General features: G+C 44.2%; 1 protein-coding gene across 2 annotated transcripts in view; it reads right to left on the minus strand.

Moving 5' to 3' along the window:
• NPHP3 (nephrocystin 3) overlaps positions 1-17843 on the minus strand; it is a 97139-nt gene that overhangs the window by 16501 nt on the left and 62795 nt on the right. For both annotated transcript variants that reach the window (XM_063452163.1, XM_063452162.1), the window contains exons 17-21: positions 11855-11993; positions 11195-11359; positions 5633-5730; positions 4014-4136; positions 2415-2604 (exon numbers count right to left, since the gene is read on the minus strand). In XM_063452163.1, the coding sequence (XP_063308233.1) occupies positions 2415-2604; positions 4014-4136; positions 5633-5730; positions 11195-11359; positions 11855-11993 (715 nt within the window). The remainder of the gene's footprint in view (positions 1-2414; positions 2605-4013; positions 4137-5632; positions 5731-11194; positions 11360-11854; positions 11994-17843) is intronic.

Consider the following 17843-nt stretch of genomic DNA (forward strand, 5'->3'; position numbering starts at 1 on the left):
ACATTTACACTGAAGATAAGAATGAGAAAAACAAGTAGCAAGAGGTGAGAACAGACAACAGCTCAATTAGCCTGCCTTTCGGTGGGTCCTCGCTCAGATCTCAAGCTGGTTTTAGCTCATCTTGTGCCATTACAGAGAGAACATATCTGAAGCATATCAGACTGGTCCCACCCATACAGGCAGTCCAGATCCAAAATGCCAGCAAGTTCCCTCTGCACGAGAGATATAGCAACCCCAGACGATTGTTTCAACCTTGTAAGGTATCATCAGTGAGGTATAGCCAATATTCCTCTAGGCACCGTGAGCAAGGGGTCCACATCTGGATTGCCCTTTAAACTTAAGGAGAGAAAAACAAGTAGCAAGAGAGGTGAGAATGGACAACAGCTCAATTAGCCTGCCCTTCGGTGGGTCCCCGCTCAGATCTCAAGCTGGTTTTAGCTCATCTTGTGCCATTACAGAGAGAACATATCTGAAGCATATCAGACTGGTCCCACCCATACGGGCAGTCCAGATCCGAAATGCCAGCAAGTTCCCTCTGCACGAGAGATAAAGCAACCCCAGACGATCTTTTTAACCTCTAGGCAAGGGGTCCACGTCTGGATTGTTTTTCTCTCCTGAAGATAAGAATGGATTAATGCTGAAAGGTATCAACAGGTCAACAGGTATCTCTTATTACTGTAAGATATGCTATTCATTGACTATCATTTGATTTGGCTATGATTTCAGTAGTGATTTAAATGTGATAGATTTACAAGGTTATTCACTAAAGTGAGAATAAAAAAATAACTTTAAATTTAAGGTCAAAATACTTGCATTGGAAAAATGCTCTCAGCTAGCTACACTTTCAGTTCAACTAGTCTTGCCTTACATTTGAATTAACTTGGAATTCTCACTTTAATGAATAGCCCTGTAACTTCTGCAAATGTGAACACTCACATCATCCTAAACATTCTGTATATAGAATTTTAATAATGCAGTGTTTTTACATTTTTTTGTCAAAATGTTGCTTGGTATTTTTGGATTGGGATTAAAGTAATTATTTTCGTCGTCAAAACAAGGAGTATGTCAGGACAGTGCAGGGGTCCAACAAGCAGAATTGAGTCCAACACAGAAACATAATAAACTAAGGTAAAACGTATTACCAGGCCTTAGAATGGCTGGAGTTAACATATATATAACCAAGCACGCAGTACTGTCCTGACACACTTCTTGTTTTGACGAAAGTAATTACTTTAATCCCAATCCAAAGACACCAAGCAACATTTTGACAAAATATCTTTCTTAAAGGGACACTATAGTCACCAGAACAACTACAGCGTATTGAATTTGTTGTGGTGAACAAAAAGTTGACATGTGTCACTGCCCTGCAGGACTTGAGCTCATGGAAAGTATATCACTGAACAGATTTAGAGAACATATACCTGTACACACCCCAAGTAAATATTCAAAAGACAATACAATAGTCTGGAATACAACACTGATATCAGAGAGACAGAGGCACACAAGACATATTGGGTCTGTAAGCATTTTTTTTTTTGATATTCTGATCTCCATCTAATTATTTTCTTAAAGGGACACTCCAGGCACCCAGACCACTTCTGCTCATTGGAGTGGTCTGGGTGCCAACTCCCACTACCCTTAACCCTGCAAGTGTAATTATTGCAGTTTTTCATAAACTGCAATATTTACATTGCAGGGTTAACTCCACCTCTAGTGGCTGTCTATTAGACAGCCACTAGAGGTCACTTCCTGGGTTCTAGCACAGGTTTCCTGTGCTAGAGCGTCGCTGGACGTCCTCACGCTGTGTGAGGACCTCCAGCGTCGCTCAAAACCCCATAGGAAAGCATTGAAATGATTTTTCAATGCTTTCCTATGGGGAGACGTAATGCGCATGCGCGGAATTTCCGCGCATGCGCATTAGGTCTCCTCGGCCGGTGAGCGAGATTAGTCTCGCCCACCGGCCGACGTAATCACTAGGAGGAGCGTCGCGGAGGCGGAGACAGCGGCGAGGGACATCGCCGCTGTCCCAGGTAAGTCACTGAAGAGGTTTTCACCCCTTCAGTAACCGGGCATTGGTGGGTGGGAGGGAGAGGGACCCTCCAGTGCCAGAAAAACTGATCGTTTTTCTGGCACTGGAGTTTCCCTTTAATGTATCTCTTCCTTTCTACAGTATCAAAGTGAATTTGCCATAAACAAACGATAGTTACTGGAATGAACATTGTGTAGTCTGCTGGAGGAAAAGGTTGCAAGTTTTCTTAATAATGTGTGCATTTTTGCTTTCTCCGGTTCATGCCCTACTTTTTAGCTAAAATCAAATTATATAGGTTGTATGTGTGTTTATATCCAGCATTTGTAAAGTCCAGACATGATCTTTCCATGAACAGCCTAGGTTTATGCCAGAGAAGTCAACCTACATGACTAAGAAGGCCCAAATCTTTGAGAAATTGTCCCAGTGTTTCATAGAGGTCTGCAAGGCGGATCATGCTCTCCTCCCCGTCACAGCTCTTTTCATATTGTTTTAGAGCATCAAAATACTCAGTGGCCATTGAAGTTTTGTCTTTTCCCACCATTTGCCAGTAGTTGAGCAATTCAGCAAAATGTCCCCTGAAAAACAACATTACAGTTTGGGTCAGGACTTGATTTTCCTGTCTTATATACAGATATTAAAAAATGACACTCACATCCCACAAAAGGCGCTTTGGACCGTGGACAGGGGTCATTATTGTTACCCCTACCAATATGTAGCCATGCTGTCCCATATGTAGAAACTGCAATGCACTGTGTGTTTTGACACATTTCTCTCATGGTCAGCATTAAGTTTTCCAGCAATTTGAGATACAGTAGCTTTTCTGTGTGATTGGACCAGACAGGCTAGCCTTGCATCAATGAGCATTGGGCACAAATGATCCTGACGCCCGTTTACCGATTGTCCTTTCTTGCACCACTAATCACTAGGTGCTAACCACTCCATACTGGCAACACCTTACATGACTTGCCGTTTTGGAGATGCTCTAACCTTGTCAAAGTTACTCGGATATTTTTACTTGCCCATTTTCCTGCTACCAATACATGAAATTAAATAACTTATTGTTTACATGCGGTCTAATAACCCCTTGAGAGGTGCCATTGTAACTATAATTGTAATATTGCGGCTGCTCGGTGTATATTTATATATACAGTGTATATATAAATATACTCAGTGTACATATTTATCTTCTGTCCGTACTCCCACCTCTGATGCTCGCCTTCAAGATTTCTCGAGGGCTGTGGAAATGTGGAACTCGCTTCCCTCCTCCGTTAGATGCTCACCCAGTCTCCACTCCTTCAAAAAACTGTTAAAAACGCACTTCTTCTAAACTGTTAATAGCTCCTGACTGATTCCTCTTCTGCAACTGTCACTAGTCTAATACTATCCTTACCTTTTTGTGTCATTTTACCCCACTCCCTCTAGCATGTAAGCTCATTGAGCAGGGCCCTCAACCCCTCTGTTCCTGTGTGTCCAACTTGTCTGGTTACAACTACATGTCTGTTCGTCCACCCATTGTAAAGCGCTGCGGAATTTGATGGCGCTATATAAATAACATCATAATAATAATAATAATAATAATAATAATAGTATATCAAGTCTGGGCCTTGCTCGGCACTGCAAACCTGGAGAGTCCAATACATACTCACCAGAGCTAAATTTTCACTCCCATTAGCGAGTGGAAACTGCTTGAATTTTTTTGACAATCTTTATTTATAAGTGTGAATATATGACAAGAGAATAGACAGAATCAACAAAACAGGCATCAAGCGAGTGTACATTTTTAGCCCTGCCTATATAAATTTGCTGTCAAAGGTAGAGTCCTTTTAATTTCAGGCATGTTAATGTCAGCTAACAGACAGCAGGTTTTCTCCACTGTTGTCAATGTATACCTGCATACACCAACTATAGTATTATTTGGAATTTGACACAGCTATAATATTAAGGCATGTAATTATTGCACTTATCTATGATACGAAATACATACCGTTTGTAAAGATTTTGGGCTACAAAGAGATTCATAAGACACTTGTGCAGTTTCTGCTTTTCCCCTTGTTGTTGGTAGAGCCACGTGAGTTCATCGGCACTTCTCCACGTCACTCTATCTTGACTGGCAGGAGAACACCGAATGGGTTAATAATAACATTACACATTACTCAAATCCACATGGCTAGAGTGCTATTTACAAAAAAAAAATGAGTTTGTTATGTTTAGCTACATTATTTGTTGTTAAAGTGCTTATTGGGATTCAATTTCCTTTAAATGATCAATTTAAATTGTCGGTTTATGTCTGGTGTCATTTCTTCTATAGCATAAACTTTTTAGATGTTGTTCAGTTAATTTGCCAACACTTTGATGGCGTATGAACAGAACACATGTTCTCAATATTGGTTTATTGATAGACGTGTTTTCTGTGTTTTAACAAGAACTTTATGATTCTGAATTTGATGGGTCCAGTGTGTTTGTAAACAAGCTGATAATTCTTCTTCAATAGAGTTGCACTTGCGTAAAGCTATAGCTATAGTTATAATGTCTGCCAAGAATTGTATAGCAACACAACTTAACCGTTATAGTATCCATAATTTAAAGAGTATTATATTAAACTTTGATGTGTATTGAAATATCACTGTATATCAAAGTTGATATTGAACTGCTTTCACTTTGCAAGACTTTGGTTTGCCTTGCAAACCCCTCCAGAAGTACGGGCTGTTGTGCCACCAGCAAATTGACAAGCACATGTGGCATATCATATTAAGGAGTCTGGGTCTGCATGTCATCATTAAGGTAGGTAATTAATTAAATGTTCCTATGTCTCACTTACCCACTCAATGACCCTCACCAACACTCCTCCATCTCAAAAGGGAACCGTCAGTCACTATTAAAAATCCCCCTGCTAGATTTTTAGTTTCTCTTTACATATCCTCCCAGTTCCTTTAATTGACTGGAAAATTAAATTCTTGGTAGTAACAGCCTGAAGGAACATTCAATCAGCAACTAGTGGCACTGAGAAGGAAAAGGGGGGCAGAGAGAAGGAGCGGAGGACAGTTGAAGAAGCAAGATGATGGAGACGGATCACATGGAGGAATGAGAAGGATTGGGGAGAGGTTAGTAGCATTCAGAGTAGTGAAAAGGAATGGGAGGAGCAGTGGACAGTGAGAAGCCAGGGGGAAAGAGAATGAGCATTGGGGCAATGGAAAAGTGTAGGAAGACAGGGAAGGAGTATTGAGGGCACTAAGAAGGAGCAGGAGGAAGGATCAGTTGGGAGATTGAGAAGGAGCAGGGGGAATTAGAAAGATTGGGTCATGTATACATGTTGTGTAATAGCACTCCAAGGCAGAGTTTCAGTAGATTGAGATGAAGCGTTTCAGAGTGGCTAGTGGTGGGGTTTGGGGATGGATGATCACATCTATTTGGGGGTCAAGCCCCAGGTGTTTTTTTGGACCTTGGAGTGCCTCTAGTTCTCCATGTGTAGAATTGTATGTCTTACTATGCCACAGGCTGGCAGAGAATTGTCTCATTTCCAATCTAACAAATATTTAAATAAATTCACAAATAAAATGCCAGTAAATGCAGGTTTGGAGAGCCTGGTATCTATACATACAATACCTTAGCTGTGCTGTAAAGTGTTTTATGAGTTTTTCTCTGTATTCAGATACAATATTCTGTCCTCCTTGCATGTACTCCATTCTTACAGCTTCCCATGCCTGGGGATAGAGTCTAACGTGAGTAAGCATTATACCAATAATATGGACAACATACTTATACCCCTCTCCCCTTAGATAAATGCAGCATACAGAATACAATGTGATTTTTTTTAACATAGATCTAGATTGTGGACTGTGGACATTTGTTTAGGCTTGCTGGCTGCAAATGATGGTTTTCAGTTCAAAATCTAAAGAGCAACAATTAGGATTACAATTATATCAGAAACAGACACCTAATCACAGGACTGTAAGAGGCGGCAGATCTAAAAGCACAGAGAAATTCACTTTGCGTAAGGGTTTGTCCTAAACAGAAAAATCCTGAACACGAACCCAGTCTGATAAGTCAACTAACTCTCATCTTTCCTAAGGGTCATTGAGTTTGTGAATAATAGCAGATGTTCCACAATATCTCTGAAAACTAACATAAGCTTACAATATGGTTTGCTGATATTAAGAAGCATTTTTGAAGAGACAATACAGGTGGACATGCTGCTTCACATATTGTTATAAACTGCACATGTAATGCATTTCAAATATATATGGATAAAAAAATTGTTCTCTTATCCTTATCGTACAAATTAGGAGTACTAAAACTTTTCAAAGGCATTTACAGCACTGCATATTTCCCATAAGCCAATGCAGAGCAGCAGGGGTTAACTGGAAACAAATAGGCATATGAGCAGTAGAATCAAATCATTATTTTTTGTTATGAATCATTAATGGTTTTCAATGAATGAGGCTACAAACAGGTATGTTGCATGAGTGAGGAGCCTATACTGTGCATGCGCTGGTGTATGCATGTATAGAGGGAGATTTCGGTCCAGAGGGGAGAGAAATGGACTTCATCCAGAAGCAAGAGGGACATCGCTGAGTATTTATTCAATAAACAATACAATGGGTATGTTTAAGAACTGTGTCACATTAATGTGTGTGTGCGTGTATAAATGTATATATATATAAAAAAGTGTTTGTTCGTACATACATATATTCTGCAGTTTGTCTTGTCCTGCATGCTAAAGCTAGTTGCACCCTGCCCTGCTCATCATTGGTTTGTTAACTTAAATGTTATTCAACATTCTGATTATCTCTAAAGACTTTCTCTGTTATTTCTGCTCCCCCCCCCTTATTTTATTGATACCCACCCGAATGTCTTGCTTGACCAATCCTCACCTCCTCTGTGCATCTCCATTCCATAGCTTTTATTGCAGTCCTGTTTTGACCCTATCATCTCTGTCTTCCACAGTCTGAGTTTTAAAAGACCACTTCTAGCAAACCTGAACAGTGCTCAGATTCCCGCCCACCCCAAGTTTATTACTACATTTATAGATAGAATCCCACACACAACTTTAGATAATTTCAAATAGCAGCTGCAAACACTACCAGTAATGAGCACAATCCACCTTCTTAACCACTAACACCCAGTCCTTCTCCATACTTCTGCTCATTCTCCTTTCCTCTAATTACTTACCCATCAGAGCAATGCTCTATATTCTCCTCCTCTCCTTCTCTCTCATCTCCCTCAGGATCAAAATATCCCCTTCCACCCACTTCCCTCAACAACACACTCACATTTACATTAATCCCTCTTTGCTACACTCCCCCTTCTCTCATCTCAAGCCCTGCACTCATTTCTCTATTCTCTCTCTCCTGCTCTAACCCAATCTCACCCTAGTCGCCGCTTATATAAAACCCATTCACACCTCCTGTCACTATCTCTCCTCCTACTTCTGGCAGCTGGGGACGTCTCTCCCAACCCAGGGCCCCTGATCTCATCTGCTCACACTAAAATAACCAGAAACCATGCAAACCTCCTCCAAATACCCTGCAGTTTATCCTCCTCTACCAAAATGCAGTGTGCACTCTGGAACGCTCGCTCCATTTGTAGTAATATCAAATCTACAGCTATACATGACCTCATCATCTCTAACTCACTCACAATACTGGCACTCACTGAAACCTGGCTGTCCCCATCCGATACTGCTACTCCTGCTTCTTTATGTTTCGGTGGCCTACAGTTCTCCTATACTCCCAGACTCGACTGTAAAGGAGGTAGTGTAGGCATCCTTCTGTCCCCTCAATGTACCTTTCAACCTATCCTCCCTGCCCTATCCTTTAATTCCTTTGAAGTTCACACTGTTCACCCTCCACACATAAACAGCACCCCTCCACACATAAACAGCACCCTCCACGCACACAGAACCCCCCCTACGCACACAGAACCCCCCCACGCACACAGAACCCCTCCATGCACACAGAACCCCTTCACGCACACAGAACCCCCCCACGCACACAGAACCCCCCCCCCCCACGCACACAGCACCCCTCCACGCACAAATGGCACTCTCTCCACGCACAAACGGCACTCTCTCCACGCACTATGCTAAAATCCACGGGTTAGGGGGCGCAAATTACTTGCCTTGCCCCGGGTGCTGACAACCCACGCTACACCACTGCTCCTACTGCTATCAATACAACACCCAACCCCACTCCCCTGCCATCCTATGCTCATTTGCACTTGCTACAGCACAAGAGGTTTCTGCTCTGCTCATGTCCTCCCACCCCACCACCTACTCCCTCGATCCTATTCCCTCGCATCTCATCCGCACTTTGTCTCCCTCTCTTGCTCTACCTCTCGCTAACATCTTCAATTTCTCCCTTTCCTCTGGCACATTTCCCTCACCCTTCAAACATGCAACTGTAACCCCGATTCTGAAAAAGCCCAACCTTGATCCCAACTCCCCATCCAACTACCGCCCTATCTCGCTACTGCCATTTGCCTCCAAGATCCTCGAGTGAGTTGTGTACGCCAGATTGACAGACTTTCTCGAATCCAACTCTCTGCTTGACCCCCTTCAGTCTGGATTCCACGCTGGTCACTCTGTCGAAACTGCTGCGACCAAAGTATCCAACGACTTAATTGCTGCTAAATCTCGCGGCCAATACTCTATCCTAATCCTCCTTGATCTTTCTGCCGCCTTTGACACTGTTGATCATCAACAGCTTCTTCACATTCTCCGTAACTTTGGTCTACGGGATACTGCTTTATCCTGGTGCTCCTCGTACCTCTCCCAGCGCTCTTTCAGTGTTTCTTTCTCTGACACTGCCTCTTCTCCCCAACCCCTCTCTGTCGGCGTCCCCAAAGGTTCTGTCCTCGGCCCCCTACTGTTCTCTATCTATACTACTACCGTCCCATATCCCTGCTCCCTTTTTCCTCAAAGCTTCTGGAAAGGCTTGTCTTTACCCGTGTGTCTCATTTCCTCAATTCCAACTCTCTCCTTGACCCTCTCCAAATCCTGTAGATTCCATCTTAAAAACATAGCCCGCATCCGCCCCTTTCTTGCACCAGATACTACCAAGGAGCTTGTCCATGCTCTAGTAATTTCCCACATGGATTACTGTAACCCTCTCCTGATTGGTCTTCCCAAAAGCCGTACTGCACCCCTACAGTCCGTAATGAACGCTGCTGCTAGACTGATTTTCCTCTCTAGTCGTTTCTCTCACACCTCACCCCTCTGCCAGTCCTTACATTGGCTTCCTGTATGCTATAGGAGTCAATTCAAGGTACTAACTCACACCCATAAAGCACTGAACAACTCTAGCCCCTCTTATATCTCCTCACAGATCCATAGATATGTCCCTTCTCGGTCTCTTCGCTCTGCCCGTGACCACCTCCTGTCCGTTGTCCGCCCTCGTACGGCCAACTCACGCTTGCAGGACTTCTCGCGGGCGGCTCCCTTCCTATGGAATAGCCTGCCTACCGCCATCAGACTCTCCCCTAGTCTTGCATCTTTTAAGAAGTGCCTTAAAACCCATCTCTTTAGGAAAGCGTATGGCCTCCAAGACTAACCCTTACCTCACATACCTGTCTCTTGCCCTCTCCTAAAGGGCAGTCCACCTTATTTGATTGCAAATTCCTGTCCTAATGTGTTTTACACCCCACCTCCTATAGAATGTAAGCTCGATCGAGCAGGGTCCTCTTCAACCTATTGTTCCTGTAAGTTTATTTGTAATTGTCCTATTTATAGTTAAATCCCTTCTCATAATATTGTAAAGCGCTACGGAATCTGTTGGCGCTATATAAATTGCAATAATAATAATAATAATAATAATAATAATACTGCCTCCCTTGGTAAACTCATCAGCTCCTTTGGCTTCCAATATCATTTATATGCAGATGACACACAAATCCACCTGTCCTCCCCTGATCTCTCTCCACCAACCTTGACTCGTGTTTCTGCCTCTCTGCTATTTCCAACTGGATGGCTGCTCACTTCCTTAAACTCAACCTGTCCAAAACAGAACTTCTAGTTTTTCCTCCCTTAAGTGCTGTTGCTGCTACTCCTGTGTCTGTCTCCATCCAAGTCAATGGCGCTACTATCACTTCTACGTCGCAAGCTCGCTGCCTAGGGGTTCTTCTTGATTCTGACCTCTCTTTTACTCCCCATGTCCAATCGATAGCCAAATCCTGTCGCTTCCAACTCAAGAACATAGCGAGCATCCGCCCATATCTAACGCCGGACGCAGCGAAGGTACTGGTTCATGCTGTTGTTCTCTCTCGCCTTGACTATTGCAATCCCCTTCTCACCGGTCTTACATGTTCCCAGCTTGCACCGCTGCAATCTATAATGAATGCAGCTGCGAGGCTTATTTTCCTGTTCGGTCGCACCTCCCACGCCTCCACGCTCTGTCAGTCCCTGCATTGGCTTCCAGTTAGATATAGGGCCCAATTCAAAATTCTGGTGCTTGCTTACAAATCCCTACATAATTCTGCTCCAACATACCTATCCTCCCTCATACACAAGTATGTCCCGTCGAGACCCCTGCGCTTAGCCCAAGACCTACGCCTATCCTCTGCCCGGATCCCCACCTCTGATGCTCGCCTTCAAGACTTCTCCAGGGCTGCACCTCTTCTGTGGAACTCCCTTCCCTCCTCAATCAGACTTTCACCCAGCCTCCACTCCTTCAAAAAATCTCTGAAAACTCACTTCTTCATTAAAGCATATCAACTACACTGTCAGCAGGTTTCTAATCCCCCACCCCATGACTCCTTTCCTGCAACTGTCAAAAATGACATACCAAGCACTCAATAAACCCTTTTCTAACAAACTATTTAATTACCCTACTTCAACCCTTTGTGTCACTATACCCCACTCCCTCTAGCATGTAAGCTCATCGAGCAGGGCCCTCAACCCCCTCTGTTCCTGTACGTCCAGTTGTCTGATCTCAATTATGTGTCTGTTAGTCCACCCATTGTACAGCGCTACGGAATTTGTTGGCGCTATATAAATAATAAAATAATAATAATAATAATAATAATAATAATGTCACTAGTTATTTATAACTCATTTCTTCTCAGTGTGTAGAGCCCATAATGTGAGTGCGCTTCATAAATAAAGAGTAAAAGATGGAAGAAATATATTAAAAGTGTCTGTTTATTATAAGGAAGGAGGACGTGTTGCATTACCTGTAAGTGCTGGAACTGAAGCAGACCACAGCTGTACCTTAGTAATACCATGTTATGAAGATGATATATCAGGTAGGATAGTACTGTCCACGTCAGTCCAGGACAGAGTTCCATCAGCTCACTTTCACTCACTCCATTGTGGCTGACACTGATCAAGCAGAGAACCTGTACAGAAGACATTAAATTAAGCTGCATATTCCAAACTTTCAGGAAAGGGGTAAATGTACTTACATACTCTTCTACATTTGATTGTATTTTTAAGACTTCACAAACACATTTATTAATAATATAATATTAACATAATATAAATAATCTTGGGTAGTGCAGGTTCCATTTAAAATGGCACAGACGTGTTAAGTAAGATCTAAAAAACAGAAAAACAAAAGGTAGGTGTCTCCAGATCTAGATATAGAACCATTCACAATTGTATTTCAACAATACATAACTTCGTTAAGAGCAACATTGTCCTCCAGTAGATAAGAGGACACTCTAAAAACATGAATTGTGCAGCTTCCATTTTCCACCTACTCCAAAGGTCAAGATTTACAGAAGTCCTTTTTTGACTATGTCCCATTTGAGTTCCACTGACATCTTTTTTAATATATTTAAATGTAGGAATTAATGGGAAGGTGTTTAAACTATTTGGACATTAGATCTTACCTCCCGCATAATATCCTTATCGTTTGCATTTGGCATGACCTCTTGGATAGAGCGCAGAGCCAATCTATATAGTGATACCGTGTCCTGACACTCCAGACAGAGCTGTAAAACGTCCCCAATGTTTCCCATGCTCCCAGCACTGCACAAAGACAAACATTATTTAATATAGTGAATACAAATTACTATGAAAGTTACCATAGCATTATGTAGATAACAGGTGTTGAAGAACTGTAAATAAATATACCTAGTTAAGAAATTTAATATGTTTGTATAGATGTTTATGTAAAAAGCATATTCCAATGAATGTGAATTAGGTATTTTTCTCAAAACACACGAAATGGTAAAGGCAAAAACAAAACACCTATCATAGTAAACATTGGCTTAAGAATAGAGTACAACGAGTTGTCATTAATGGCATAGGCGTGCGCACGGGGTGTGCCGGGTGTGCCTGGGCACACTCTAATCCCCGTGCGCCGCACATGTATCGAGGCCGGCAGGGAAGATCAAAAAATCTCCCCTGCCGGCTCAAGCTTACCAATTAGCCCGGAGAGAGGCTCTAAAGTGCTCCGTTCCGTTTGGATACGGAGCAAACGGCCTCCAGGCTGCACGCAGGGCAGCCCTCTCGCGATCTCCGATATTTTCACAGCGTTGCCGTGGTAACCCACGGCAACGCTCTGAAACTCCAGCTCTCGCGAGAGGAAGGCATGGTCTGTACCCTGCGGAGGTACAGACCACATCACTAGCCCACTGGATCACCAGGGATGTCCAGCAGCATGCTCCCTCTCCCCCCTGCAAAATAATAAGGTAATAAGGGGAAAGGGGATTAAATGTGTAGGGTTATTTTATTTTAAATAATGAAACAATCAAAGTTTATTATTTAACACTGTCCAGCCCTTCTTTACTAATAAACTATACCCTATATATACCCTGCACCTACACACCACACACACTATACACCCCCTGCACCCACACACTATACCCCCTGCACCTACACACTATACCCCCTGCACCTACACACTATACACCCCCTGCACCCACACACTATACCCCCTGCACCTACACACTATACCCCCTGCACCCACACACTATACCCCCTGCACCCACACACTATACCCCCTGCACCTACACACTATACACCCCCTGCACCCACACACTATACCCCCTGCACCCGCACACTATACCCCCTGCACCCACACACTATACCCCCTGCACCCGCACACTATACCCCCTGCACCTACACACTATACCCCCTGCACCGACACACTATACCCCCTGCACCTACACACTATACCCCCTGCACCTACACACTATACCCCCTGCACCCACACACTATACCCCCTGCACCTACACACTATACCCCCTGCACCTACACACTATACCCCCTGCACCCACACACTATACCCCCTGCACCCACACACTATACCCCCTGCACCTACACACTATACCCCCTGCACCTACACACTATACACCCCTGCACCTACACACTACACAACTCCCCTAAACACACACTACACCCCCTATTATTACCACACCAATACACACATGTGCACAACACAGATATGCATACACACAATGCCACCCCTTGCAACTCCTCTAGCCAGCAGTTTCGCTGGGTTCCTCTCGCGAGGTCGGAGCGTTGCCTGCAGGCTAGAGTTCACTCACACTAGGGATCAGGCATGGCAGCACAGACACACACACTAACAGCACCCTCACACACACACAGCAGTGTATATATATATATATATATAAGTGTGTGTGTGTATATATGTGTATATACATACATACACACATATATACGCGGCGTGTGTGTTTGTGCTTTAGGGTGCACACCCTAATGCAATAGGCTGCGCACGCCTATGATTAATGGTAAATTTTCAAGCTGGACAAAGGTGGTAAGTGGTGTCCTGAAGGGTTCTGTTTTGGAACTGCTTCTATTTAACATATTTAGAAATGATCTTGAAATAGACATTGAAAGCCATGTTTTAGTGTTTGCAGATGACACAAAACTCTGTAAAGTAATACAATGTGAGCAGGATATTGCTTTGCTGCAGAGGGATTTAGATAGATTGGGGGACTGGGCACTAAAATGGCAGATGAAATTTAATATAGAGAAATGCAAAGTTATGCACTTCGGGGTCAAGAATGCACAAGCAACTTACACCCTAAATGGTAGTGAATTAGGGATAACCACACACGAGAAGGATTTGGGAATTGTTATAGACAACAAATTAGGCAGCAATATGCAATGTCAGTCGGCAGTTGCTAAGACCAGTAAGGTTTTGTCATGTATGAATAGGGGCATACATTCTCGGGATGAAAATATAATTTTGCCTCTTTGTAAATCGCTGGTAAGATCACACCTTGAATATGCTGTGCAATTTTGGACACCTGTTCTAAAGAAGGATATCATAGTGATGTGGGATTATTTAAAAATCCTTATTGTATGTGTATTCAATTATTGCATTAACTCCATTTTAACTTTATACTGTGACAATCCTCCATTTTGTCCTCATAACCTAACTTGTTCATTTTAAAACTACCTTACATGACAGAATTTCCCAGCACATCTAATACAATAGACAAAGACTGTATTTTCTATAAAGACATGATTAACACAGGAATTGCTGACTTTTCCTTAGATTTGCAACATAGTATAATTTGAAGGCCATGAGAACACAGTAGTAATGAAATGTTCTATTCATAAGAGACCTTGCACCTGGCCACGAGGCCTGAGATCACCGACCGTGTAAAATGACGCTCAAGACCCCTTGTCCCCCACCCGTGTCCAGAACAATCCCACCTCTTGGTGGGTGGGCACGGGACTAACCACTTAGTTTTTGAGCCAATTAATAATATTGATAGGAGGACACTAATCCCGACACTTAACAATTAATCCAATTAATGATGTTTATTTGCTGATATTCTAATAATCAATGATGACGTAAAATGTCTCTTAAAAGGGCCTGCGCGTCCGCTTTTTAATCACTTGCCAATAAATTTTCTCGAAGTTATTTTAACCTGAACCTTGTGTGTCAGACTTAATTACTTCAGCGTATATACGCAATTTAATTTTATTGATTTGGACAGGAACAGATAGACATTTAAACATTTTGGTTTACTGCTAAAAAGTACCATAACAACTTGGCGCCCAACGTGGGGCACCGGGCTATGTCCGGCCGGTGAGCCGTCCTAAGGAAGACAAGGGTGGACGGAGGAATCCAGGGGGAAGGAAAGGAGATTGATCACCTCCAGGTACACGGTAGAGACTTCTGCAGAGCCACCGGTATGTTCCGGCCCCTTTGATTGACCTGTCCACGTGTCTGTGACTGCTTCCCGGGAGGACATCAAAGACAGGTAATATCTTGCCCGGTGCCTCGTTACTCACTTGTTTACCTGCATTTTAGTCTATCTGTTGCCTGGGTGTGTTTGAATTGTTTGCCTGTTTCCCCATTTTGAGATAAAGGGGGGGTGGACCTGCAGGGGATTTGCCTGGGGTTCTGTCTTGCTTGTTTTCCCCTTTTTGGGATAAAGGGGGGTGGACCTGAGGGGACTTGCCTGGGTCTTCAGTATATCTGTCTATCTGTTTGTATTTTGCCCCTTTTGGGATAAAGGGGGGGTGGACCTGAGGGGATTTGCCTGGGTCTTCTGTTGCCTGTTTTACTCCTTTTAGGAACCACGGTGCTGTGGTTGTAGGGAAAAAGGGGGGTTGACCTGTGGATGTGTTCCTGGGGGTCATCTTTTCCTGTTTAACTCTTTTAGGAGCCTCGTGGCTGGGGCTGTAGGGAAAAAGAGGTGTGTTGGATCTGTGGAGATTGTGTAGACTCATAGTTTCCTGGGGGTCCTTCTTGTGCCACTTTGATAGCCTAGCTAGCTTCTCTGTGCACGTTACTCTGCTTGCAGAGTGGTGGTACCCTCCAGCTTTGAGCGCTGAGCTGGAGCCATTCCAATTTTTTTATTTGTGGTGGATGAATTCGGGCAGGCATTGCTGTTTTCATCGCCACGGAGTAGTGAGACTTATAAAGTGGGTTTTTATAGGGGCACTACAAGGGTGAGGGTAGCGCAGACACTATCAGTGGGCTGCTGTGTTGAGGGAGGCTGGCGGAACTCGGACCGGTGTCAGTTGTTTTCCGCGGCTGTAGGTAGTGGAGACACTACGGGGTTGAGGGAGGTGACTTTGGAGTAAGCACACGAGCAAAGGAAAGGAATTACTGTTGATTTCATTTGAACTGTGATGCATGCACTGTATTTCAACTGTATTGTTGTCTTGTTTGTTTAATGAGGAGTCTCATGTACTCCTGTGTCTGTCTCTAAGGATTTTTCCTTGCCTTTCATCTTTTCTACACTTTCTATATTATTATACTATCCACTCCCATTCCTCTTAAAAGAGAAGTGATTGGTCACACACTTCTCACCTCGCTCCAATCCGTGTCTACCACCCCGGGTAGGCGGATTCAGTGACTGGTCTACGTTTTGGGAAGACGCACCTGAGAAAGTCCCACGATTCTCGGGTGGCAGTCGAGCATTGTAGACGTTCCTGTTCAATTTTCCTTCTCTCTCTCTATATCTAGGACGCTGGTATAGGGGTAGAGGGACTATGGGACAGGATTTAGATAAGCCCAGCAAGGGCTGGTTAGCATGTGATTTAGTAGAGAACAGAGAGGGTGAAGAAATGGTTAAAGGTGTTGAGAAGATTGCAAAAGTATGTAAAATTGCTGTGCCTTCATGTGGAAGATTGCAACCAGAAAGTTGGCGAAAGTTACTGGCAGAAATGAAAGGCAAGCTTACAGACAATGGTTTATTAAAGACTGCTGAAGCATGGTACAGAGTAGCGAAGGCTATTCAGTTAGAAGGTTGGGTTGAGGAAGAGATAAATCACAAAGGTGTAAAATTGTTTGTGTATCATAAGAATTGTGTTGCAGGGGTTTACCCTCAGCCGGCGCCCCAAAATGGCGCCCAGGGGATGTCTATCCCCAAGGTTCAGTCAGCAATAGGTGATAGCCAGCTGACTATGTTCCCCACTCCCGATCCTCCCGAATCCCATCCCATCACCTCCCCTGTCTGCCCGGTCCTGAATTCTGACGGATCTTTCTTTACCCCTTCCCCTTCTCTAACAGTCCCATCATCCTCAGCCATCCCCACGCTCCCTTCCATGCCTAATCCTAACATCTCATCTGCCATTTCCTCCCTGCAATCCCTCTCCATGGCTAATCCCCTCCCGTCAGCACCCGCCCAACTAACTACCCCTCCTCTTTCTGCATCCATCCCTACCAATCCCGTCCTGTCTCCTCCCATAACCAGCTCCGCCCCAGTCCAATATCCTACCTCCTTAAATGTACCCACCCACCCTACTCTCCTGCCCTCCCCTGCCTGGCCCTACCCCTTCCCATATCCCATGGCCCTGCCCTACCCCGGTTACCCTCCCTTTCCCCAAGCCACTCCCCAGGTTCCGGTCATGCCCAGTCCGGCTCAGTCTGCCCCGGAAGTGCCCATATCAAACATGGCCGCCACTTCTTCCCTTAATCCTAATGCAACTCCTTTCCCCGCCTCCAATATGGCGGCCCCCAGTTCAGCCCTGATGCCGGTAATCCCCGGTGACTACCTGTCCCCAACCCCCGATCCTTTCACCTCACGCGGGCCCTGCACCGCGTAAAAGAGCCAATATCATAGAGTTCGATGATGAGGAGGAGGACAGGGTGTCCCATGTCTCATCGGAGGTTGCTGCGGGAGCCTCAGCTCATCGTTCTATCGATGACCCCTTTGGCCACAAGGGTCGGGGAGAACGGGCCCCTCCTAAATATGTTGCTTTCAACCCCACTCAAGCTAGTGCTTTAATGAAATCACTCCCTGACCCAGAAAAGCAGCCTATGCCCTTCTACCGAGGGATAGTTCAAATTCAAAAGACTTATTCCGCCGCATGGCGTGATCTACTGAGCATTTGTGCTATTAAAGCAGGGGATGCATATTGGCCCAGCATGGCCCGACACCTCAG

The sequence above is a fragment of the Pelobates fuscus genome, chromosome 4, assembly GCF_036172605.1.
Source record: "Pelobates fuscus isolate aPelFus1 chromosome 4, aPelFus1.pri, whole genome shotgun sequence".
Lineage (NCBI taxonomy): Eukaryota > Metazoa > Chordata > Amphibia > Anura > Pelobatidae > Pelobates > Pelobates fuscus.